Source organism: Vombatus ursinus, unplaced genomic scaffold (assembly GCF_900497805.2).
Source record: "Vombatus ursinus unplaced genomic scaffold, bare-nosed wombat genome assembly UNPS02014811.1, whole genome shotgun sequence".
In the NCBI taxonomy this organism is placed as follows: domain Eukaryota; kingdom Metazoa; phylum Chordata; class Mammalia; order Diprotodontia; family Vombatidae; genus Vombatus; species Vombatus ursinus.
The window spans coordinates 6,232,710-6,258,578 of record NW_020954589.1 but is presented as its reverse complement, the minus strand read 5'-3'; the positions used below and the strand labels follow the sequence as shown (position 1 = coordinate 6,258,578).

General features: G+C 40.2%; 2 protein-coding genes across 2 annotated transcripts in view; both read right to left on the bottom strand.

Annotated features, from left to right (window-relative positions):
• Positions 1–1,458, bottom strand: part of MUC21 (mucin 21, cell surface associated) — a 2,872-nt gene extending 1,414 nt beyond the window's left edge. Inside the window, exons 1-2 of the mRNA XM_027876666.1 lie at positions 1,389–1,458; positions 1–160 (exon numbers count right to left, since the gene is read on the bottom strand). The exon at positions 1–160 is cut by the window's left edge and continues 619 nt beyond it. Coding sequence (XP_027732467.1) covers positions 1–160; positions 1,389–1,458 — 230 coding nt within the window. The remainder of the gene's footprint in view (positions 161–1,388) is intronic.
• Position 1,459: 1 nt separating this feature from the next.
• On the bottom strand, positions 1,460–24,643 carry MUC22 (mucin 22). Its single transcript, XM_027876665.1, has 3 exons — positions 24,574–24,643; positions 15,309–15,457; positions 1,460–1,513 (listed from the first exon to the last, which is right to left on the bottom strand). The coding sequence occupies exons 1-3, from the start codon at positions 24,641–24,643 to the stop codon at positions 1,460–1,462; spliced, it is 273 nt and encodes a 90-aa protein (XP_027732466.1).
• Between the last annotated feature and the right edge of the window lie 1,226 nt (positions 24,644–25,869).

The window sequence follows — 25,869 nt, the reverse complement described above, 5'->3', positions numbered from 1 at the left end:
ATAGTTGTGGAGCTCATAGTAGAAGTTGGGGAGCCAGAAATAGTTGTAGAGCTCGTAGTAGAGGCTGTGGAGTCCATAGTAGAGGTTGAGGAGCCAGAAATAGTTGTGGAGTCCATAGTAGAGGCTGGGAAGCTGGGAGTAGATGTGGAGCCCACAGAACCTGTGATAAAGGTTTTGGCATTTGTATCAATAGGAGAGATTGTGAAGTCTATAGCTTATACTTATAGTTAAAGGAGCAGAGGTTGAGTTGCCTGTAGAAAGACAAGTGTGAAAAAGGAGGTTCTGGAGCTCTCCAACATGTGTTTCTTCTTGTACCACATGGCATCCCTGGTCCTAGACCTATTGATTTCATAAACACTTATCAGATCAAATGCATCAATCTTATTGAAAGACCGCTGGCTTGGCATTGGAGACCTGGGCTCATATCTCAATGCTAACTTTTACCTGTATGATCTTGGGTAAGTCAGTTAACTTCCCTCGGTCTCAGTTTTCTCATCTGAAAAATGAGAGTGTTGGACTAGTTGGCTTCTGAGGTCCCTTCTAGTTTTAGACCTATGATCTCTGAAGAGCAAGAGTCCTAGAAAGCAAAGTCGAGTCCAATCTCTATATCTTATCTGGTACAATTAGGCATAGGGTCATAGGGAGGGGGAGTCATCAGAATGTCATCATCATCATCATCATCGTCATCATCATCAGTAGTAGTTTGAATCTTAAAAGCATGCTAAACACTCTAATCTTAGAAAACACAAAGGCTTTCCTCACAATAACACTGCAAGGTATAAATATTATTACAGATGAGGAAACTGAGGCACAGAGAAATCACTTTGCCTGACTCTTCAACCCCTATACTTCTCACTCCTTTCAGGGACTTATACACCCAAAGTTCCTGCTTTCTTCACCCTACCTTCCACTCTCCTCATATATTCTGTGTCCCCATAGCTGCATCTTCCTGCCACCTCTCTTCCAGTCTAGGACCAGTGTGCCTCATCAGAGTATAAACTTCCCTTGGAGCGATGGGAACTGACATGAGAATTAGTACTGACACTCAATTAAGTGAATGAGCAGGATTCAGACATTCAGATTGTTTCCAATTGGAACAAAAAAGACAAATTAGATCAGATTTGGGGCTAAGCCAGTGGTGTGTTGTGATAGGGATATTTTGAGGATTATAGAAGAGATACTGATCACTATGGGCTTGGAAAGGGCTGTTAGATTAAAGTGTTCCTGGAAGAAATTAAGAACATACACATACATATATATACATATGTACACATACACATACACATACACATATACATATACATATACATATACATATACATATATATATATATCTCTGAGAACCTCAGTGATCTATCAGAACCTTCTACCCAAAGCAAATCACTCACCATCTTCCAAGAGTCCAAGAAGAAGCAATATTAGCAGCCAATGTATGAGGGCAAACTTTTCAGTATTCATCTCAAGATAATCCTCTGGGGCTTCTGGAGAAGGGAGAAGGAGAACAAGGGGAATTCTTGGAGAGAAGAGAGAACACAGGCAGAGAGCTGAGCCTATAGAACTGGATGCTGGGGTCCCCAGAGCATAGAGGGATAGAAAGGGAAGGAGAAGGGAGGGCAGTGTCTGAGCCTGGATACCTGGGTTCCTTGGGTTCCCTCCACGGATGCTCTTCTCTTTTATGATTTCTCTTTCACTTCATAGCTACCTGAAACATTTATAGCTTCAGCTGGATAAGGAAAGGGCCAGGCTTTTAATTTATTTCTGTTTGCCAACCATGGCGAGGTTAGGGGAAGGTAAGAGAGGAAAATGACATGATAACCATAGGCAGGGTGCTGATTCTGGGGAGTAGCAGGAAGTAGAACAAGACAAAGGGATCAAAGTTGTCAGAACAATCTGGAAACCTGTTCTCAATAGAGATCTTCAAATTCCTGATTAGGGAGGGCTGAGGTAATGCCCTTGGGAAATATAACTGAAGGAGATATTTGACAATGATTGAGAGCACTTGGGTCTTCATAAGGATCATGACTGATGTGGATGGAAAATATGCCTTTATAATAGGGTTCATGGGAGTATCTCTCTATTTTTGCTTGAACGGAGTGAACCACCTCTCTCCATATTGTGTATCTTTAATCAATTCTTAGTCTCTTCTGTAATAACATCATCAGACAGCCCTAATGAAACCTATCTTAGTGATTTGTGTTGATCCCTTTCCGTTTTCATCTATTGAATTCTAACTTGTCATTTAGAGCCCAGTGTAAATACTATCTCCTTTTTAAACTTTAATTTTCTCAATTACATGTAAACAAAAAGTTTTAACATTCATTTTTCAAAAATTTGATTTCCAAATTTTCTCCCTCCCTCCCTTCCCCCCTCCTTGAGAAAGCAAGCAATTTGATCTAGATATTAGCCATGTTACAAAAGATAACGCAGACCAAAACAAAAAACCAAAACCAAAACCAAGGATAAGAAAGGAGGTTTAAACAAATATGATTCAACTGTTATTCAGACTCCATCAGCTCTTTCTTTGGAGGTGGACAGCATTTTTCATTATGAATCCTTCAGAATAGTTTTGGATCATTGTGTTGCTGAGAACAGCTAAGTCATTCACAGTTGATTATTGTACAACATTGCTGTTACTGTATACAATGTTCTGGTTCTGCTTACTTCACTTCATATCAGTTCATGTAAGTCTTTCAAGGTTTTTCTGAAAGCATCCTGCTCCTCATTTCTTATAGCTCAATAGTATTCCATCAAAATCATATACTGCAGCTTGTTCAGCCATTCTCCAATTGATGGGCATTCCCTCAATTTCTAATTCTTTGCCACCACTAAAAAGAGCTGCTATTACTATTTTGTACATATAGGTCCTTCTCCTTTTTCTTTGATCTTTTTTCAGTACAGACCTACTAATGGTATTGCTGGGTTAAAGGGTATGCACCAGGGGTGGGGAACCAACAGCCTTGAGGCCACATGTGGCCCTCTAGGTCCTAAGTGTGGCCCTTTAACTGAATCCAAACTTCACAGAACAAATCCCCTTAATAAAAGGATTTGTTCTGTAAAACTTGGACTCAGTCAAAAGGCTACACCTACGGCCACATGTGGCCTCAAGGCCACAGGTTCCCTACCAGTTTTATAACTCTTTGGACAAAGTTCCAAATTGTTCTCCAGAACGGTGGAATCAGTTCATAGCTCTACCAATGGAGCATAAGTGTCCCTATTTTTCCACATCCTCTCCTCCCCCTCCAACACTGTCATTTTCCTTTTCAGTCATATTAACCAAGCTGATAGGTAGAAGGTAGTACCTCAAAGTTGTTTTAATTTGCATTTCTCTAATTCATTAATGCTTTAGAACATTTTTTTCATGTGATTATAGAGAACTTTGAGTTCTTATTTTTAATAGCTTTGATTTCTTTTTCTGAAAACTGCCTGTTCATATCCTTTATCAATTGAGTCATAATGTATATTCTTATAAATTTGCCTCAGTTCTCTATATATTTGAGAAATGGGGCCTTTGTCAGAGAAACTTGCTGTAAAAAAAGATTCTCCCAGTTTCCTGCTTTACTTCTAATTTTGGCTGCATTGGTTTTATTTGTGCAAAATCTTTTTAATTTGATGTAATCAAAATTATCCATTTTATGTCCCATCATTCTCTCTATCTCTTGTTTAGTCATAAATTCTCTCTTTATTCTTAGGTTCAACAAGTAAAATATTCCATGTTCCCCTGATTTGTTCATAATATATCACCCTTTACATCTGAACCATGTGCCCATTTTGACCTTATCTTGATATATGGTGTGAGGATGTTGGTGCATACCTAGTTTCTGCCAAACTGACTTCTACATTTTCTAGCAATTTTTGTTAAATAGTTATTTCTTCTCCCAAAATCTTCAATATTTAGGTTTGTCAAACACTAGATTACTAAGATCACTTACCATTGTTTGTTGTATGCCTAATTTATTCCACTGACCCACCACTCTATTTCTTAGCCACTATCAGATTTTTTTTTGATGATTACTACTTTGTAACACAGTTTGAGATCTGGTACTGCTAAGCTACCTTCTTTCACTTTTTTTTTTTTATTAATTCCTTTGATATTCTTGACCTGATGTTCTTCCAGATGAAATCTGTTACTTTTTTTTTAGCTCTATAAAATACTTTTTTTTTTTGTGATTTGATTGGTATGGCACTGAATAAGTAAACTAATTTAGGTAGAATTGTCATTTTTATTGTAATGGCTCAGCCTACACCTGAGCAATTAATATTTCTCCAGTTGTTTAGATCTGACTTTATTTGTGTAAAAAGTGTTTTTGTAATTGTGTTCATATAGTTCTGGGTTTCTCTTGGCAGGTAGACTCCCAAGTATTTATATTGTCAACAGTTATTTTAAATGGACTTTCTCTTTCTATCTCTTCCTGCTGGACTTTATTGGTAATATATAGAAATTCTGATGATTTATGTGAGTCTATTTCATATCCTGCAACTTTATTGAAATTAATCATTTCAACTAGCTTTTTAGTTGATTCTCTAGGATTCTCTAAGTACACCATGTCATCTGCAAAGAGTGATAGTTTTGTTTCCTCATTGCCTATTCTAATTTCTTCAATTTCTTTTTCTTGTTTTGTTATAGCTAGCATTTTTAGAACAATATGAACAATAGTGGTGATAATGGCATCCTTGCTTCACCCCTGATCTTATTGGGAAGGTTTCTAGCTTATCCCCATACAGAAATTGTTTGCTGATGGTTTTAGATAGATACTACTGATCATTTTAAGGAAAGCTCCATTTACTTCTATGATTTTCAGTGTTTTTAATAGGAATGAAGGTTGTATTTTGTCAAAAGCTTTTTTTGCATCCATTGAGAAAATTATGACTATTTTTGTTTTTGTTATTGATATAGTCAATTATGCTGATAGTTTTCCTCATATTGAACCAGCCCTGCATTCCCTGTATAAATCCCACCAGGTTGTAGTATGAGCTTTGTGATATGTTGTTGTAATCTCCTTGCTAGTATTTTTGCATCAATGTTCATTAAGGAAATTGGTCCTATAGTTTTCTTTCTCTGTTTTTGCCTTTCCTGGTTTAGGTATCAGCACCATATTTATGTCACAAATGGAACTTTGTAGGACTCTTTCTTTGCCTGTTTTCCCAAATAGTTTATATAGTATTGGAATTGTTATTTAAATATTTGGTAGAGTTCACTACTTGTGAATCATTTGGTCCTAAGGATTTTTTCTTAGGAAAATCATTTATGGTTTGTTCCATTTCTTTTTCTAAGGCAGGGTTAAGTATTTTATTTTCTCTTCTGTTAATCTGGGTAATTTATATTTTTGTAAATATTCATCCATTTTACTTAGATTGTCAGGTTTATTGGCATATAACTGGGCAAAATAGCTCCTATTAATTATTTTAACATCATCTTGTTTGGTGGTGAATTTACCCTTTTCATTTTTGATACTGGTAACTTGGTTTTCTTTTTTTTTTTAAATCAAATTAACCACTGATTTATCTATTTTATTGGTTAATATCATCTCTTTCTTAAAGCCTTCTGTTATCCCTCCAATTGACCCTCTCTCTTGGACCTTACATAACAGTAATATTATACACTAAGGTTATTGATGTTTCTATCTCAACCCCCTACTGGATTGTAAGTTCTCTGAAGGCAGGATAGACATACTTTATCTAAACATCATATATTCTCCAGTGCTGATTGCAGTGCTATGCATACATTAGGTAATCAATGGTTGCTGAATTTAACAGGGTTTATTTGTGATGTACAAAGTGAATAACACAGAGACATTCAACTGCCCTGAGGAAGATTGCAGTTTGATACCTCCTGGGCTGCAAATGGAACCTCACAGGATTGTTGGAAGGACAGGACTTTTAAAACTAGAAAGTGACATGAAAATTTGAGTTATGGTTATTCTAGATATTCCTCCATTGAAGGCTATTCCTATGTTGCCATGGAGTAGACCTGGGATTCTCCTGGGCTATGCTAATGGGGCACTCCCTACCAAGCTGCACCCTGAGTACAGGTTTGGTGATGCAATGTCATTGGGCTAAGTTCAGAAAGGTTCATCACCAGGTCTCCTGTCATGAGGGGTTGCCATGTGCATTGGTGATGTGAATACATAAAATTAAGAAAATCACAGATCCTTGAAATATTATTGCTACAATTTCTATTATCTAAGTCAGTCTTGGACCCCAGACATCCCAGTCCTAGTGTGTACCTTACCGTGGTACCAGGCAAAAATGCTCAGAAAATCCTTCAAAAGATAACACATAGAGACAAAGGGCACAAGAATCTAGGAAGAGATATGAAAATCTCCCTGAGCATTGATATAAATAGGCAAAACCAGCTTAAAATGCTCTAGGAAGAGGTGGTATTTTTTTTAAGGCAAGTTGTTATTGGGGAAATAGAACGATTATCATTAGAATAGTGTTTTGGTGATGTATTATCAATAAGAAAAAAACTTGTTTTCATGGACCCTAATAGATCCTTGGGCTATCTGTGTGTAATAAGAAAATAGCAAGCAAAAAAAGCCACTTGATTATTGAGTTCAATGACCTAAAGGTTTGTAACTTTGAAACTGGACTGTTATGGGTTAATGATCTAGTCAAAGGGACAGGGAGACTGTCACATTATAGGCATATGTATACAACTGGACCAGAGAGTTGAGTAAAAATTACTGAAAAAAAAAAAGAGGCAGGATTAGATAGCAAGATTTGGTAGTTAAAAGGTTGTACACAAGGGTACATTTAAGGCAGGAGGCAAGAAGAGCAAGGAAAGCCAATCTTCATTCCAGATTTTGCATTGCTAAGACATGTTGTTCTACCATCAGTTCAAACAGGCCTCCTGGAGGAGGATTTAGGGGATTGGAAGAGATGGTATCCCGGGCACAGAGTGAGAAGGCAGCACAAATGATGCTACACCATATGCCAACTCCATGTTGTGCAGCCTAAAATGGGCATTGTGGAACTTGGAATGGGGATTGTAGAGTCCATGACAGAGACTGTGAATCTCAAAATAGGAGTAGTAAAACCTACGATAGAAGCTGTGGAGCCTAGAGTTATGGACTTGGACTCAGGAAGACCTGGATTCAAATTCTACTTCCAAGACTTACTAGTTGAGTACCCACGGTTGCGCATTTTCTTCATCTGTAAAATGAGAATGATAATGCCAGTTAGCACTTCACAGAGTTGTTTCAAAGCTCAAATTTGATAATATATGTAAAAGCATTTTACAAATCTTAAAACACTATATACATGTCAGTTATTATAGTGCTGTTGATGTTGTTTATCCTTTGTTCTTGAAGAGGACCAATGACATCAGGAGGGTGATATCTTGACTTGCAAGTGAATTGGATGGAAGTAAGGCAGAGCTATGCATAGTCATTAGCCTCACTTTCTCCTCCAGAGTGAACAATAGGTCAAGACAACTGGGGATGACCCAGTGGAAGGCCTTAGCCTTTTTAAGCTAAGGTCTTTCCTAGATCTCAATTTGTCTGAGGCAACACCCATTCAGTGATTAAAGGCTAGGTAAGAATTGAGGCAAAAGATGGCCTAGTGTGCCTTCACAAAAGAATCAGTCTAGGAGGGGAAAGACCCTCAGAGTTTCTGACAAGAACAGAAACAATTGCTATTTACATTCATCCTGATCCATCAGAACCCAAACAAAAAGCAAGTGAGGCTTTGGCTGGGACCTATCATTGGCCAATAAGTGAAGGCCACAGTGATTTGGATTTGAAGGCATAGTCAAGTAGCTCCATTTGAATTCCAATGGACTTTATCGAAGCCTGGTTTTTCAGAGCTATATTTCAAGAAATCGTAAATGAAAACTTCATGAGACAAAAAGGTTAGTTGTCCCAGGTTTTTTTTGGGAAAAATGATAGAATAAATAAATAGGGAAGAAAAATATCTACTCACCAAACCCCAAGGTATCTTGGAAAGTATAAGTGATCAAAATTTATATTCCTTTGGACAGAGTAACCACATGTAAGGGTATGACTCCCCATGTGGAGGAGGAAGGGGAGTAGGAGGGGGAGAAAAAGGAGAAGGAAGAGGAATAAGAAATAGCAACATTGCCCAACTGGACCTGGCTGGTTGAGTCCCTAGGGGGTAGCTACTACTACTCACAGATTGTTGTTTGTCCTTCATTCTCAAACAGGACCATCAGGAAGATGATGTCTTGACTTGCAAGTTATAGTGTGTGTGTGTGTGTGTGTGTGTGTGTGTGTGTGTGTGACACAGAGAGAGAGAGACAGAGACAGACACAGACAGACAGACAGAGAGAGATGGAAGAGATTTGAATAAGTATCCAAGAGGGAGGGTTGGATCAGATTGGAATGAGGGAAAGATAGCCCAAGAAACACCTGGATGCTTATTGTTTGATGGCAGGAATGAAAAATTCCCAATTAAGGAGACAACAGCAGTATTGTCAGAGCTCCAGTCTCTGAGAACCAAGTAGCCTGCTTTAAGTATAAAAACTTCAGTAACATTACTAAGTAGAACATGAGTTACCAGAATTGAATGGAATGGAGGGAGAATGGAATCTTTCATCGATTAAGCACTGGAAGGACTCTTAAAGCCCATCTGGTCTAATCCCCTCATCTAACATGTGGGAAAATAAAGTCCCATGGGATAGAGAGCTTTGTGAAGAAATGACTTTTCATTGATCACCACCTAGTTTTGTCACTGTATGGCTGGAAATGTTTGTGATATTACCACATTGTCAGATAGGATTATAAAAAGTTACTCCCTGAGTAGGGGGAAGGACACCTGTGTCATGAATCATTAGAATGAAAATCTGTAAAAGTGGGTGGAGTTCCTATAAGATAGGTCAGGAAAGGGGTGATGATTCAGTGCTTTCTTGAAACAGTCAGTAGCTAATTTTTTGAGTGGGTCCAGCTGTCCTGAAGAGCAGTATTTCTCTGAATCCACCAAGGATCAGTGGGAGATACTGATATGGAATAGGAGCCCCTACCCTGCGGATGAGAAGAGATAAATGGGATAGATTTACTACCACTTGACCAGGAAAGATGGGAAAAGGAGGACTCACTAGAACAAGGCAAAAAGGTGGTTTCCATAACACCTGAAGGGACCTTTTTATTTATAGGGTGGGACTTGTGGGCCTCCGTGAAAAGCAGGGCAGGAACATTCTGGCCCTGGGCAGAAAGAGTTGACTTTCTAGCTGTGACATTGAATCTGAGCCTTTGCACAGACTGTCTGTCCCCCATCCCTAGAATGGTCTTCTCCCTCTTCACCTCTGCCTCCCAGCTTCTGTGATCTCCTTCAAGATTCTGCTCAAATCCCACTATCTGCTGACCGCCTTTCCCAGCTCTATTCGCTGCCTAGTGCCTTTCCTCTGAGATTAACTTTCATTTACACTGTAAATACGTACATTTGTAGATTATATGTATATTTATATGTGAACTCCTTAAGGTCAGGGACTGAATTTTTGCCTTTCTTTGTATCCCCAGCATTTCGCACAGTGTCTTGGCACGTAATAAGTCCTTAATTAATGTTTGTGACGAGAGAACTGACACCATTTTCTGCTAAGTAGGAGAGACTGTCAGACACCATTTTTGGAAGGAGAGTCAAATAGCAGGGTGAAAAACCTACAATGTCTGCCAGAAGGGAAGGGTGCATCAGGTGAAATGATAGAATGATAGAATGTCTGGGTATAGAGGTGAATAGAAGAAGCAGCAAAGCAGGACTAAGGACAGTGACAGGGACAACAATGAAGATGACTGACTACACAATACTGGCTAAGAGCCAAATTGTAAATGTTTTCTGAAAGTGGAGCTACCTCAGTGAGTGATAGGAGAAACCAGGGTTCTAGGACCTCCTCCCTTTCTGGAGCCCCTACCCAGGGCGGTCCTGGGTCACAAAGATCTCTGTGGTTGGGGAAACAGGATAACCAACTCTCTATGGACTTGGAATTGAATTCTTTCTGTGTCTTCTACTAGGAAACTAAAACCTGTACTACATGTGATGCCTTGTGAACCTTGATGTTTGTTAGGGAAGCTGACAGTCACCCTTGGGGCTGAGAACATCACATATTGACATTATTAGGATCCATACTGGGTGGGGATGAATGAACCAGAAAAGTTTAGAGGTCCTCAAAGTGTCTTTCCTGCATATACTTCAACACTTTAAAAGATTTGTGATTTCATTAGTATGGGTCCTTCCCTCACCAGTATAGATCACAATCCTTTTATACTTTCATGATTTATATTCCTCATGAGTTTTTTGTTTTGTTTTTTAGTTAGGCAATGGGGTTAAGTGACTTGCCCAGGGTCACACAGCTAGCAAATGTCAAGTATCTGAGGTCAGATTTTAACTCAGGTCCTTCTGACTCCAAGGCTGGTGCTCTATCACACCACCTAGCTGCCCCTCTCAAGAGTTTTTGTAGCCAAAAAAGACCATTATCCAGTGGCTGACCTCTCAGTGAGGAACTTCTACATGCTGAGCTAATCTGTCACTCCTCAGGTCCACAAACTGCTTTCCATGTTAGTGATGCCTATTAGATCTTGAATTCTGCAGGTATAATTTTCAAAAACCCAGGGCCACCTCTATACCACAAGGAGGCATCAGAGAACATTTTAATGGACAATTCTTTTGTATTTTGCCTTATTTCCCTTTCCCCTTATTAATCTTATAATGATCCTCTTTTTAAAAAATTAGTTGTATTGAATCAAGAAAAGATGTATTCTTAACATTATGTGGTTGCTTCTCTCCCTTTGAGTCTTTTAGGTGCTTATACCAGGAACAAGTATAAGGAGCTCACATCTCCACTCCTCCCCTTTTCTCTTTGGGAGATCTTTGAAGAAGGAGTCCGTAGTCTGAGGTAATTTGCCCAGGTTTCCTAGAGGATTGCCAGATATGGAAAGAATAGAAATAAAAAGGGTCTCTTCCCAAAGTCCAAAAGACTTAGAGGGAAGAATCAATCTGATGAGAAGAAACCCCATCCAGGTATTGAGAAAGGAAGAAGGTAAAGGGCCACTCGTGAGCCCACCTAGAATGGAAGACGGATATGATTTAGGTAACCAAGTAAGAGGTGTACCAATGCACTGGAGGAGAACCTTTATGATTGGAGGTACTTGATGCCCTGGACATGTAAAGAGAAGCAGCATCAACACCTGAGACTCCAGTGCAATTTCTCTATGACTAAGATCCTTGTGAGCTGGAACTTTCTGCTATAGGAGAGCAGGACAATGGGGAACCACAAAGTAGGGCTAAGGCCAGGATCCATGACACCTTCTGGGAGTGGAGTATAAACAACAATATCAAAAAGGACCTACAATTCCTGCTAAGAGCAAGGGACAGGAATCAGTAGGAAGAAAGTTGTTGGTGAAGGAACAATGAGGCAGAAAACACTGGCTTTTGAGTGACATGTTGGAGTGACGAGTAATGTTACAATTTAAGGGAACTGTACAGGTCAGAGGTGGAGGGTTTTCTTAACAGTCTTAGAGCTCCCTTGTTACTGAGATACTAAGAATAAAAGAATCTTTTACTGCGTAAATAAAACCATTCAATGTTTTAAAGCCTTATGAGCCTAAGTGCTTGTTAGGGAAATTGGTGGTTACCCTTGTAAGAAAGCCAGCTACTGAAGTTCTTATGTTCCACTTGGATTGAAGAAATGAGTCAGATAAGTAGGGGATCCTCAAAGTATACTGGAGACTTCATATCAAGAGCTTCAGATACAAGGGTTCTACCTAGGTCAGGGGGAAAGTTAATATGTCCAGAAGTTAGGCATGAATGTCAGAGGCAAAAATGGAGATAATTTTTTAGAAAGAAGAGAATCTCCAGCAGAGCAACTTAGGGTTTGGCTTGAGTACTGTTCCCTTCCTGCTGAGGGAATTTCCATTTCTTTTTCATATCATAATTTGCAGCAAGACAAACAAACACACAATCAAAGACACAAACAGAAGAAGAAATGCAAGGGAGTGAAGTGAGCAGAACCACACAGGAAGAGTAATATTATACAATGATCAACTGTGAATGTCTTAATTATTCTCAGCAATATAAAGATCCAAGACAATTCCAAAAGAATTAGGATGAAAAATGCTATCTACCTCCAGATAAAGAACTGATGGAGTCTGAATGCAGATTGAAGCATACTATTTTTCCTTTTCTTTATTTTCTTCACAAGGTTTTTTTTTTTTTGGTCTGTGTTTTCTTTCACAACATGACTAATATGGAAATATGTTTGCAAGATTGCACATGTGTAACCTATATCAAATTGCTTGCCATCTCAGGAAGGGGGGAGGAAGGAAGAGAATTTGGAACTCAAAATTTTTTAAACATGAATGTTTAAATTTGTTTTTTCATGTAATTGGAAAAAATAAAATATTATTTTTTTAAAAAAAGAAGAAATGCAAGGATACCAAGACAGAGACATAAACAAGGAGTTTGATTCTATTTGACTTTTTTAATTTTTTGGATCAAACCTGATAACTTTCTCCTTCATCGTGTTTACTCAGTATCTGGGGATACATAGGAAGAAAGAAAAGAGGCTTCCCCATGGAAAAACCAAGGCCTAGAGACAATTCTCCTGACAGTGACCAATGTACTATATGATGCGGACTTGGCTCTGGGTTGGGTGGGAGGAGCTCAGGTGATGCTTTTCATTGAGGTCATCTCCATAGCTCCTGAAGTTGTGGAACTCCTCCATAACCAAATTTTAACCTCACTGCCACTCTGTTAATCATTATCTCTTTGAATTTTTCCATGACCATTTATATGACCTATTCCACGATCCACATTTTGGCCCTCATGGCCTTCTCCTTTGTGATCTTGTCTATGATTCATTCCATGGTGGATTTTCATAGCTTTTTCTATGGTGTCCTTTATGTCCGTCTTCATGATTTCTTCCATGGTTCTCTCCAAGACTACCTTTAAGATCTTCATGTACTAGTCCTTGCCCCTCACTATGATATTCACAATGTCCAAGCCCATGACTACTTCCAAGGCTCATCCAGTGCTTCTCTCTAATGTTCATCCCATGTTTCCCTCCAAGATCCATTCCATGTCTCAATCTGTGATCTAGGCTATGGACAACCCTAGATTCCAGATCAAGGTCATGGCTGTGGAAGTAATAAGTGCTTCTGTTGAAAGGATTTCCCAGAGGCAGAGTACAATCCCTCTAGAAGAGAAAAAAAAGTAAGGTTTTTAAAGAAATGAATACTTTCCCAGGCACTGATCTTAAACTCTTCTTTGGATTCCAAAACTTACACATTGACCCACACCATGGATTTCTTCCTCTCAGTACTATCCTTTCTTCTTGTCCCCAATTCTTTCCATGAATATCCAACTCAGATTTGAGTCTCAGCATTACCATGTAACAGACTCATAATGGGAAATTGGTTTTTCTCTAAGATGTTTCTTTACTTGTAAAAGGAGATGATTAGACTAAATGATATCTGAAGTTTCTTTCACCTCTATATCTGTATGATTACTTTGTCAAAATATTTTGGAGATACCCTGTTTCCCAGAGCTAAGGCCCAGAAAGTAGGCTGTGCCCTTAACTTAGCATAACAATAGTCCTTTGAACTTTGGATGATCTTACCCTCTGGCAAAGTGTATTGCACCAGGTGTTCACTCTGCTCCCTCCCCCACTCCCCCCATTTCCCAGACCTGGGAGCCAACATCCACCACATTTCTGACATGTTCACAATCCCTGTTCCTTGTACCATACTCCTGTTCCCATCACAGAACTCTGGTTCTGTACCCCATGGAGTAATTGTGACCCCCCAAGACTTGGAACAATACTATTCCCATAGCACCTGTGGGAACAGTTAATTCAAGACCTCTAAATGATTATGTCATAATCCAGCCCAGTATATAAGTACTGCCAACGTGTTAAACCATCCTACTCAAGAGGACTTCCACTTACAAGTGTTTTCCTCACTCTGAAAATAATGATTCCTGACACACCTGCCTCTGGCCTGCGCTGTTTTGGCTCCATTCATTCCCAGTTTAGAGACTGGTCCAGTCTGGACTGCATTCAAAATTCTGTTGACAACTATCATTTCTCTTTCTGATTATAATAATACTCCATGACTATCATAGTCTTTTATTTCTCTTTCTAAATCTTTCTTTCCCTATCCTTTTAAATTTTTGCATTTGACTTTGTATCTATCTTTTTTTTTGTCTCCAGATAGCTCTCTATTCTTGTGCATTTTCCTCCCTTAATATTTTTTATTCTTCTTAAAGGGAGATTCTGACTGACTATCAATAAGACATTTATTCTCATTTGTGTTCTCAATAGAAGAATGAAATGAGGTAATCCATCCACAGTCTTGCTGTCTATGACCACTGGAACACATTTGCAAGTTAAATAGTGGAGCAAAACATGCTCTGAGTAATGGAGTATTTGACACTTAAATGAGATAATGGATATAAAGCACTTTCCAATCTTGAAGCACTATATCAATGCCAGATATTATTGTTCTTGTTATTATAATAATAATAATAATAATTATTATTATTAGTCTCCAGCCTGGAAATGAGTTCATTCTCTGAGCCTTCTATGGCACTTGTGCTAGGCTCAAGCAATTTTTATAGAGCAATACAGTGGTGTGCTTTAACAACTGAGCTCTGAGATGGGGGTGGGAAAAATGTATGCACACACACTTATCAGTTTAATCTACATAATTAATTCTTTCTTAAGTCTGGACAATTAAAGGAATAAATCAAGCCCTGATTGTCAATGATTGGTAACAAGCATTTAGTATCAATGCTCACACTGAAATTTTAACAAATGGCTCTCACAAATGGCTCCAGCAAATCACTGAGTGTGTAACTCTGAACTAATGAGGAACATATTCTCACCAATTAGTAAGTGGCTTAAAATAAGAATCTCTCCACAATGGTTTTCTTTTGTTTTCACTGACATTCCCATTCTCTCTTTCTTTCTGGTCCTGTGCCTACTTTCTCCTCTCCATCTTTCTTTCCTATCTGTATCAACCTGATTCTCCCTTTTCCTCTTAATTGTAGTTCTATCTAAGAGATGCAGTGTAATGAAATGGAAATCACAAAAGACTTGAAATAAGAAGGTTCAAATGTTGTGGCTTGAATTTATGGCCTGTGCAACTTTGGGAAGGCACTTGCTCTCTTGAGGTTTCATTTCTCTAACCTGTAAAATATGAGGGTTGGATTAAGGTTTCTTTGAACTTTATGACCCAACAGACTTTTTACAGGTTGCACTTCAGAAAATAGTCTTCTTTCCTCCTGACACACCCATTTACTCTCCTCTCCATCAATATCCATACATAATATATGCTATCTCTTGATGATAATTGACCACTCACCAGACAGAAACTGAGTCCCACACAGAGCCCCAAAGCCATTGCAGTTACAGCAAGAGAGATGACGATGATGCTCCAGGGTTTCAAGAGGCTAGAGGGCTTCGTCAGGGAAACAGAAGTGAAGCCTGTTGTTTCCATTTCCATGGAAAATCCTGTAGGAGATGTTGCTCCAGTAGAAGACATAGAAGAACTAAGAGATGATATTTCAGAAGACGAATCTGTTGTGAGTTTCATGACCTCTGATGTTACATGCTGATTACTGGTGGGTGTAGAAGAAATTGCGGGTTGCTCTGTGAGACTTGTTTTTGAAAACGTTGGACCTGATACTGAAGAGGTAGGCACCGAAGTAGCTGTTGTTGCTCCTGAAGAGGAGGATACAGGGATTTCAGACATCTCCAATGTTGTAGCGCTGGCAGAGGCTGAGAGAGTGGTAGATGTATATGTGGGGCTGGTTGATAAATGTGTTGTGGCCAATATTGAAGAAGAATGTATTGAAATGGCTCTTGTTATTCCTGAAGAGGTTACTGGGACTTCAGTTACTTCTGACGTTGCAGTTGTAGCATTGGCTGAAACTGGGAGAGTGGTAGATGTTAGTGTGAGGACTGAAGTTGAAAGTGTGCGTGGTGTTAAAGAGGTAGGGACTGAAATGTTAGTTGTTCTTCCTGAGGAGAAAGTAGTTGGGCCTTGAGACACTTGTGGTATTTTAGTACTAGATGAGAAAGTGGTAGATCTGTCTGTAGAAATTGTTGATAAATACATTGTTCTTGATGGTGAAGGGGTGGGCAATGAATGGGTTGTTGTTGGTCTGAAAGAAAAAATGGGTGGGACTTCAGATATCTTTGTTATTGTGGCATTGGCTGAGGGTGCCAAAGTGATAAATCCCTCTTTGGTGTGTGTTGATAAATATATAAAGGCTGATTTTGAACTGGTGGGCATAGGGGTGGCTTTTGTGGTTTCTGAAGAGAAAGTGGTGGGGATATCAGATGTCATCAAGGTTGTAGCTAAGGATAGTGGAGTGGTGAATCCCTGTGTGGAACTTGGAGTTGAATATGTTTCTCCTGATGTTAAAGATGAGGACACTGGAGTGGATTTTGTTATTCTTGAAAAAAAGGTTGATGGAATTTTAGTTCTCATTATAGCACTGGGTGAGGATGGAAGAGTGATAGATCCCTCTCTGGGACTTGTTGACAAATGTGTTGTTCCTGTTGTTAATGAGGGGGATATGGAAGTGGCTGTTGTTCCTGAAGATAAAATGCTTGGGGCTTCAGATATAATTGACGATGTACCAATGGATGACACTGGGGCAACTGTAAATTCTTGTGTTGGGGTTGTTGCTGAATGTGTTGTACTTGATGTGGAAGAGGTAGGCAGTAAAGTGGTTGTTGTTGTTTTTGAAGAGAAGGTTGATGGGAATTCACTTATCTCTGATCTGGTCATTGTAGTACTGACTGAAGCTGGTAGAATGGCAGACCCATTCATGGGGCTTGTTGATGAATGTGTTGTGCCTGATGTTAAAGAACAGGTAACAGAAGTATTTGTTGTTATTCTCAAAGGGAAGGTGCTTGGGGTTTCAGACATAGCCACTGCTGTTGCAATGGCTGAGACCAGAGTAACTAAAGATCCTTGTTTGGAAGCAGTTGCTGAATGTGCTGTACTTGATATTGCAGAGGAAGTCAATGAAGTTGTTGTTTCTGCAGAGAACATTGTTGGGAATTCCGTTTTCCCTGATCTTGTCATGGTAGCATTGACTAAAGCTGGTAGAGCTGTAGATCCATTCACAGGGCTTGTGGATAAATGGGTTGTGCCTCCTGTTGAAGAGGTGGGCACTGAAGTGGTTGTTATTGTTCCTGAAGGGAAAGTGCTGGGGGCTTCAGACATAATTGATGTTGTACCAGTGGCTGAGTCTATAGTAATTGCAGGCTGTTGTATGTGGGTTGTTGCTGAATGCACCGTACTTGATGTTGAAGAGATGGGCAATGAAGTGGTTGTCGCTGTTTTGGAAGAGAACCTGCTTGGGGCTTTGGACATAACTGATGTTTTACTAATGACTGAGATGGGGCTAACTGTAAATCCTTGTGTGGGAGTTGTTGCTGAATATGCCATACTTGATGTTGAAGAGGTGGGTAATGAAGTGGTTGTTGAAGAAAAGGTTGATGGTAATTGAGTTAGCTTGGATGTTATACTTAAAGCATTGGCTGAGGATGGAGGAGTGGTAGATCCCTCGGTGGGACTTGTTGATAAATGTGTTGTTCCTGATTTTGAAGAAGTGAACAAGGAACGGGCTGTTGTTGTTTCAGAGGGGAAGGTGCTTGGAGCTTCAGACAATTGTGAAGTTTTAGCACTGACTGAGGTTGAGAGAGTGGTAGATCCTTGTGTGGGGATTGATGTTGAATGGGTTGTGCCTGAATTTGAAGTTGTGAGAACTGAAGTGTCTGTTGTTTTTCCTGAGGAGAGAATGGTTGGGAGTTCAGACACCTGTGCTGTTGTTTTACTGGCTATGGCTGAGAGAGTGGTAGATCCAACTTGGGCAATTGTTGATAAATTTGTTGTGCCTGATGGTGAAGAGTCAGGTACTGAAGTGGTTGTTCCTACAGACAAAGTTGTTAGGAATTCAGTTTTCTCTGATCTTGTCATGGTAGCTTTGACTGAAGCTGGTAAAGTTGTAGATCCATTCACAGGGCTTGTGGATAAATGGATTGTGCCTGCTGTTGAAGAGGTGGGCACTGAAGTGGTTGTTATTCCTGAAGAGAAAGTGCTGGGGGCTTCAGACATAATTGATGTATCAATGGCTGAGAGTGTAGTAGCCGTAAATTGTTGTGTGTGGGGTATTGCTGAATGAGAAGGACTTGCTGGTGAAGAGGTGGTCAATGATGTGGTTGTTGTTCCTAAAGAGAAATTTGTTGGGACTTTAGATACCTTGGGTGTTGTGGTAATGTCTGAGGCTGGGGTAACTATAGATCCTTGTGTGGGAGATGTTGCTGAATGTATTGTGCTTGATGTTGAAGAGTTGAGCAGTGAAGTGGTTGTTATTCCTGAAGAGAGGGCTGTTGAGAAATCAATTTTTTCAGATCTGGTCATTGTAGTACTGATTGAAGCTGGTAAAATGGCAGGTCCACTGACAGGGCTTGTTGATAAACGTGTTATGCCTGATTTTGAAGAGATGGGCACAGAAGTTTTTGTCAGCATTCCCAAAGAAAAGATCCTTGAAGCTTCAGACATAGCTGTTGTTGTTGCAATGGCTGAGACTGGGGTGTCTGTAGATCCTTGTGTAGGTGTTGTTGCTGAAAGTGAAGTACTTGATGCTGAAGAAGTAGTCAAAGAGGTGGCTGTTTTTGTTTCTGAGGAGAAAATGGTTGGGATTTTAGACATCTCTGATGTTGTGACACCGTCTGAAGTCTGGGTAACTGTAGATACTTCTGTGTGTATGGTTCCTGAAAGAATTGTATTTGAAGTTGAAGAAGTGGTCAATGATGTGGTTGTTGTTCCTGAGAACAACTTGCCTGGGGCTTCAGACATAACTGACATTGTGCCAATTGCTGAAACTGGGGTAACTGGGAATCTTTCTGTGGGGGTTATTACTGAATATGTGGTACTTGAGGTTGAAGAGGTGGACAATGAAGAAGGTGTTGTTCCTAAAGAGAAAGTGGTTGGCACTTCAGATATCTCTGTTGTCGTGCCACTGACTGAAGTTAGGAAAGTTAGGAAAGCCTCTTTGGGGTTTGTTGATAAATGTATTATGCCTGACTTTGAACTAGTGGGCATGGAAGTTTTTCTTGCTTCCGAAGAGAAGGTTGTTGGGACAGCAGATGCCAGTGATGTTGCAGCACTGGCTGAGGGTGGTGGAGTGGTAAATCCCTGTATGGAGTTTATAGTTGAAGATGGTTTTCCTGATGCTGAAACCATGGGCAATGAAGTGGCTTTTGTTTTTGAAGAGAAGGTTGATGAGATTACAATTCTCTCTGATGTTATAGTATTGGACAAGGATGGAAAAGGGGTAGATCTCTTTGTGGGGCTTGTGGATAAATGTGTTGTTCCTGATGTTAAAGAGGTGGACATGGAAGGGGCTGTTGTTGTTCCTGAAGACAAGGTGCTTGGCACTCCAGACACCTGTGAAATCGTAGCACTGGCTGAGGTTGAGAGTGTGGTAGATCCTTGTGTGAGGATCGAGGTTGAATGAGTTATGCCTGAGGTTGAAGAGGTGAGAACTGAAGTGTCTGTTGTTTTTCCTGAGGAGAAAGTAGGTGGGACTTCAGACATCTTTGGTGTTAGAGTGCTGGCTGAGAGAATGGTAAATCCATCTGTGGAAGTTGTTGGTAAATGCCTTGTGCCTGATGGTGAAGAGTTGGGTACTGAAGTGGTTGTTGTGGTTCCTGAAGAGAAATTGGTTGGGACTTCAGTTATCTTTGTTGTTGTGGCACTAGCTGAGATTGGGGGAACTGTAGATCCTTGTGTGGGTGTGCTTGCTGAATATATCATAATTGATGTTGAAGAGGTGGGCAATGAAGTAGTTGCTGTTTCTGTTGTTCCTGAAGAGAAAGTGATTGGGACTTCAGATAACTTTGTTGTCATGGCACTGGCTGAGGTTAAGGAAGTGGTGGGTCCCTCTTTGGGGCTTGTTGATAAGTGTGTTATGCCTGATGTTGGACGGGTAGACATGGAGGCGGCTATTGTTGTTCCTGAAGAGAATGTTGTTGGGACATCAGATGCCAATGTTGTAGCAGGGGCTGAGATTGGGGGAGTGGTAAATCTCTGTGGGGGACTTGTAGTTGAAGACAATTTTCTTGCTGTTGAAGACTTGGGCATTGTCATGGCTTTTGTGGTTCCTGAAGAGATGGTTGATGGAACTAAGATTCTCTCTGATGTTATAATTATAGTACTGGCCGAGGATGAGAGAGTGGTAGATTTCTCAGTGGGGCTGGTCGATAAATGTGTTGTGACTAATATTGATGAGGTAGGCACTAAAGCGGTTGTCATTGTTCCTAAAGAGAAGATGTTAGGTGCATCAGACACAACTGCTGTTGTAGCAATGGCTGAGGCTGGAGTAACTGTAGATTCTACTATGCCGGCTGAGTGTGTTGTGCTTTCTGTTGAAGTGGTCGGCATTGAGCTGGCTCCTGTTGTTCCTAAAGGGAAAGTGATTAGAAATTGAGTTACCTCTGATGTTTTCATTTTAGTACTGGCTGAGACGGGGTATCTATAGATCCTTGTGTGGGGACAGTTGTTGAATATGCTGTACTTGTTGTTGAAGTGGTGGACGATGAATTTGTTGTTGTTCTCAAAGAGATGTGCCGTTGTAGCACCAGTAGAGCTAAGGAGAGTGGTAGATCCACCCATAGGCCTAGTTAATAAATATCTTCTACCTGATGTTGAAGAGGTAATCACTAAAGTGGCTCTTCTCGTTCCTGAAGAGGAACGTGTTTTTACTTGTGTGGTTTTCTGCTGTGATTTTTTGGAACAAAATATCTTCGTTGCTATCTTTTGTAGACTATTAGAATTTATTTTGTATCTGGTTATGTAATATAATAGACTATTCTTTTTCTATGGAGAAACATTTTTAAACTGTATTTGTCCCTGTTATTGTATTGGACTTTAAGGCTGATTTTTTTCCTTTCATTTGAACCACTAAAATCTATATGGATTATTGTGTTTCAAAATTAAGGTAAACTGAGGCACAAAGTTCTGAGCACATTCAATTTATTGGGAAGTCTAGCAATTATTAATAAAAAAAAGGTCTTTCAACTCCTCAGTCAGCTAAAAAACCACAAGGTGGAGTTTACTAGCCTTCAGAACGTTTTGGGAAGTAGAAGTTTTGGGAACATAAAACCAGGAGTATCACAGATGGAAAACAATATAATCAGTTTGAATTATCACAGGTTACAAAAACAATATGATTGGCTGGATATTTGGGGCCAGCAACAGCCCTTCCTTCCATCCTACTGTCAATAAAGTTTGATTGACAGAGTGCATCTGCTCCTTAGTTGAACAGAAATGACAGATTTCTTGGCACCCACCTGCATTCTGTAAGGCTTGTTAGTAAAATATCAGAGCTCCCTTAGTTGTACATGGGTATTCAATGCTGTATGGAAATAAAATGTTTCTTTGTGTTAAGGTGATTTATTGGAAAAACTGAATATTAAACTTAACTCAGAGGGCAAAATTGAACTTCTGGACCCATGAACTTTCACATTCATTTTAGAGACAAATAAACATAGCTCAGACCATTACAGAATAGAATCAACTATAGAATAGAATTAGATACAAAATACTAAATCAAGATTTGATTTTTTTCAGAACATACACATTCTTTTTCAACAATGTAGTTATAAAGTATAATAAAATTTTATAACTGAATGAAATGAAATTATAGTATGTAAGCTTGGCCCCAAAGAAAAGAGATGGGAATTCCCTTTCCTCTTTTTTTTTTTTTTCTGAGGTGGCAACTATTGGTGCAGAGCACCATCCAACATGACTGATTGCTAATTTTGCTAATATGCTTTTGTTCTTCTTTTCTTTTTTATATGAGACTCATCTCTTTAGGGATAGTGGAAGGAAAATATTGAGAAAAGAATAACAATAAAACTTTAAAAGCCTGGAATAAAATACTTTTGTGTCCCTAGTGGGCATGATAATGAGGCCCTGTAGATTCTTCTGTGATGTGCTATTTTGGCAAATGAATCCATCCTAGTGATTGCTGTCATCATCTCACTATTAGGTCTTGTGTTGCATAACTTTTAATATCAGTGCTTTTGTTGATATCTTCTGTAGTAATGGGCAAAAGATGGCCTCTTTTACCTACTCCAAAAAAAAAAAATCAATCTGGGAGGGGAATATCCTCAGGGTTTCTGGCCAGAACAGAAACAATTGCTATTTACCCTCTGAGCCAACAAAACTCAAACAATGACCAAGTGAGGCTTGGATTGGGACCCATTATTGGCCAATCAGTGAGAACCACTATCATTGGTGGCTAGGTAGAGCAATGGATAGAGCACTGGGCTTGGGTCAGGGAGACTGGAGTTCAGGGAAGGCTTCAGACATTAACTAGCTGAGTGGGCAAACCAAATAACTTCTGTTAGCCTCAGTTTCCTCATCTATTAAATGGGGACAATAATAACACCTATTTCCCAGGGTTGTTGTGAGGATCAAACTAGGTAATATTGTTAAAGCTCTTAGCACAACTGCCTGGCACACAGTAGATGTTTAATAATTACTTGACTCCTTCCTTCCTTTCTCCAGAGATACAGAAATTCCAAAAGGAAAGTTTGCAATAAACATTTGATGACACCTTTGGTACCCCCATTTTCCCATTGCTTGACTCTGCTGCTTCTGTTCTCATTCCTTTCTCAGGATTCAGGTACTTGGTTTTATTCTAGTCTAAACTCCCGTCTTGTCTAATCCTGACCTTTCCTGCCAATCCCTGTCATAATTGCACATCCTATACACATTGCTTTCAATATGCCAGTATCTCTGCACCCATCCATATTGATCTTCCCCTTGTCTCAGACCACTTCCTGGATATGCTCTAGGAACTGATTTTTTATTGGGATTACCATACAGGTTAAATCTTTTGTCCATTTTAAGGAATAAGTTGACTTTGGAATTTTTGCATATATTGAATTAGGTTTAGGCAGAGTTTAGGCAGAGCCATAATTTTGTTTAAGGATGAGGAGTGTAGCCATGACAACAAGCTAACCAGTCCCAGACCCTCTTGTTGGACTATCAAAAGACCTGTCTCCCTTTACCTGTAAAAGGGTAGGTCACTGGTTAGGTATCATGATCTCCTTGTGTCAGGTCCCGGGATGTCAGGGAGAGCAATATGGAAGATTCATCTCCTCCCAATTCATGTTTTAGATGAAGAAACTCTAGCTTAATGAGGGAGATAGGTTTAAGGTTCTGAAGTGTTAGAATAGAATCTAGACCTGCCTTCTTTCCATCTGAGATCCTTTCTTCTGGGCCAAGGGAAAATACCAAACTGATTCACTGACTGGACTCTTGACCATGAAAACCCAACTAAGCAGTTAATCAGAGTATTAAAATAAATCCTACTTAGTTCAAGTCAACAGCTAGGGCATGGTAAGAAGAGCACTAGGTTTAGACTAAAGAGATGTTGGTTTAAATCCTGGCTCTGACACTTACAAGTTGTTGTTTAGTCAGTCATGTCTGACTTTTTGTGACCCCATTCAGGATTTTGTTAGCAAAGATGTTGTATTGGTTTGCCATTTCCTTCTCTAGCTCATTTTAAGATGAGGAAACTGAGGCAAATAGGTTTAAGTGACTTGCCCAGGGTCACACAGCTACTAAATGTCTGAGGTCAGATTTGAACTCAGGAAGATGAGTCTCCCTGACTCCAATCCTAGCACTCTATGCACTTCACCACCTAGCTGCCTCCACTTACAAGCTATATGACCTTAAATAACTTACTTACTGGCCAAGCTTCATTTTCCTCATTTGGGATAACATTCATGAAGTACCTACATCACAAGGTTGTTTTAAAAAAGCACTTTAGAAACTTTCAAGTATTGCATAAAGGTGAGTTATCAATAGCAGTACCAGCCTCCCTGTAAGGAGCCAATATAGTCTAGAAGTAGAGGGAAGAAGCTGTCTCTGATACTGACCCTGAAGTGAACCTCAGTAGCACTTTCCAGGGAATAAAAAGATAGTGAGACTTCAATGTTCTAAATTTGTGAGTTGCCTTGGCCATGAGTGTTCCCTGTCTCACTTCCATTGTACTTAATTTTATGTCTACTCTTACTCCAACAGACTCTGTGTGTATTTGGGGCAGAGTATTCCCCAAGTGCTGGTTTTTCCTCCCTTAAATGCTATCTAACTATTGCTCTTGCTGTGGAGTAAATGCTTTTGCTAAAAAGCTTAATAGAGTCCACTCATTGATTGTTAAAGGGAAGCAAATTAGTTGGGGCTCATGAGCTACAGTACAGGAGGACAGTCACCCATAAAGTTACCCTAGAACCTGAGGGAGGAGGCACCCCTTTGGGGAACCAATCTTCCAATGCCAGTGTGATTGGCACCGGGGGAGTGAGCCCATAGGGAGTTATTATTGTGGAGGAGCCCCTTCAGAGAGTTGGAGATGGGTTAAATGTTTGGACAACAGGATTACCAAAGTAGACAGAAGAGTCTCTTGTTACCAGGGATAAGATCAAAGTGCTAGGAAGCAAGTTAGTTTGCTCCCTACCTCAGCTGATCCTCATCTTCCCTCATAGGTCCTTAGGAGTTCTTTCCTCCAAGCCCCTTTCCTTAAGATTGATTAACTCACCAAGTCCTAAGAGCCCAAGAAGAATCAATAGCAGAGTCCAGGAGGTAGGAGAGAGGTTTCCTTTCTTCATCTCAAGATAATAGGTGTCTGGGGCCCACAGAATTGACAATGGCCAAGGAGGAGGAAGGCCAGGATTCAAATGTGTGGGTTCTTGGTGGAGATGCCAGTTTGCCAGCACCGAGCTGAGGGCTGGAGAACAATGCCTGGTGGAAAGGGGGAAACAAAACCAGAGGCTGTCAGCTTGACACCTGAGTACCATAAGATCTCACTACAGTTTTTCTTCTTTTTTTCACCTAATTGTCTGTGTCATTTATAGTCAGTTTTGGGGAGGGGAGGCCTGGATTTCTGGGTCCTCCCTCCCTCTAGGGAGGGGCAGCTCTGGGTCTTTTCTTTGTCACTTCAGAACAGAGAGAGGTTGAGATGTAAACTTCTGTTTGGGGACAAAATATGAAAAGGGTCAAGGGGAGGAGGAGGAGAAATGGCACAATCATAGGGTGCTAGCTCTGAGGAGGATCAGGAAAGGGAAGAGAACAAGGGCATCAAAGTTGACAGGGCTGAGGGACCCACCCTCTGAGCCAGACACTGGGTCAGAAACCAGTTTTATCTGGGGAGTTCTTTAGTGAGGTCCTTGTGTGGGGGGCAGGGTAGATAACAGGGAAAGAAAGAAGGGTTTTGGGTTTGAAAGCCTGTGGATCCTTGTTCCTAGAAAGCTGTGGGCTAGGGCTACAGGATGCTGCCATTCAAAGTCATTTTTTGTTTTTGTTTTTACTATTATAAACGTAGCAGTGGTGATCAGGGAATATACTGATTTGCTGGAAAAGTCTCTTTTCATCCCCCACCCCCCATCATAAGGGTGGAATTATTTCCATAGCTCTTATAGTGGAAGGGGGATAGGAGTTCCTCCACAGATCTGTGCTTCCTTATGATCAGTCATTAATTATCTTTGAATGCTCAAATGTCATAGGCTCCCATCCTTAGGGTGAATTCCTTCCCCACCCTTCCAACCCTTGTCTCTCTTGGGGGTGAAGGTGGGGAGAGGGGAGGTACAGTGAGGGAAGGGTGATTGGTATTAGAGCTCAAGGGTTCTTCTAAGCATCGTGGTTAATAACGTGGTTGAGATGGGATGTAAAGAAAAGCAGAGAGGCACTGTTTCCAATGTTCTGTCAACCAGGCTGGAACCCAAACCTGTGGGTGGCCAGAACTAAACAAAGCAGGCTAGAGACAGGAGAGTCAATGAATTTCCAGAGCAGGCCCTAGAGTCTAAGTCACAAGAGGGAAATAGAGACTGCATCGGGG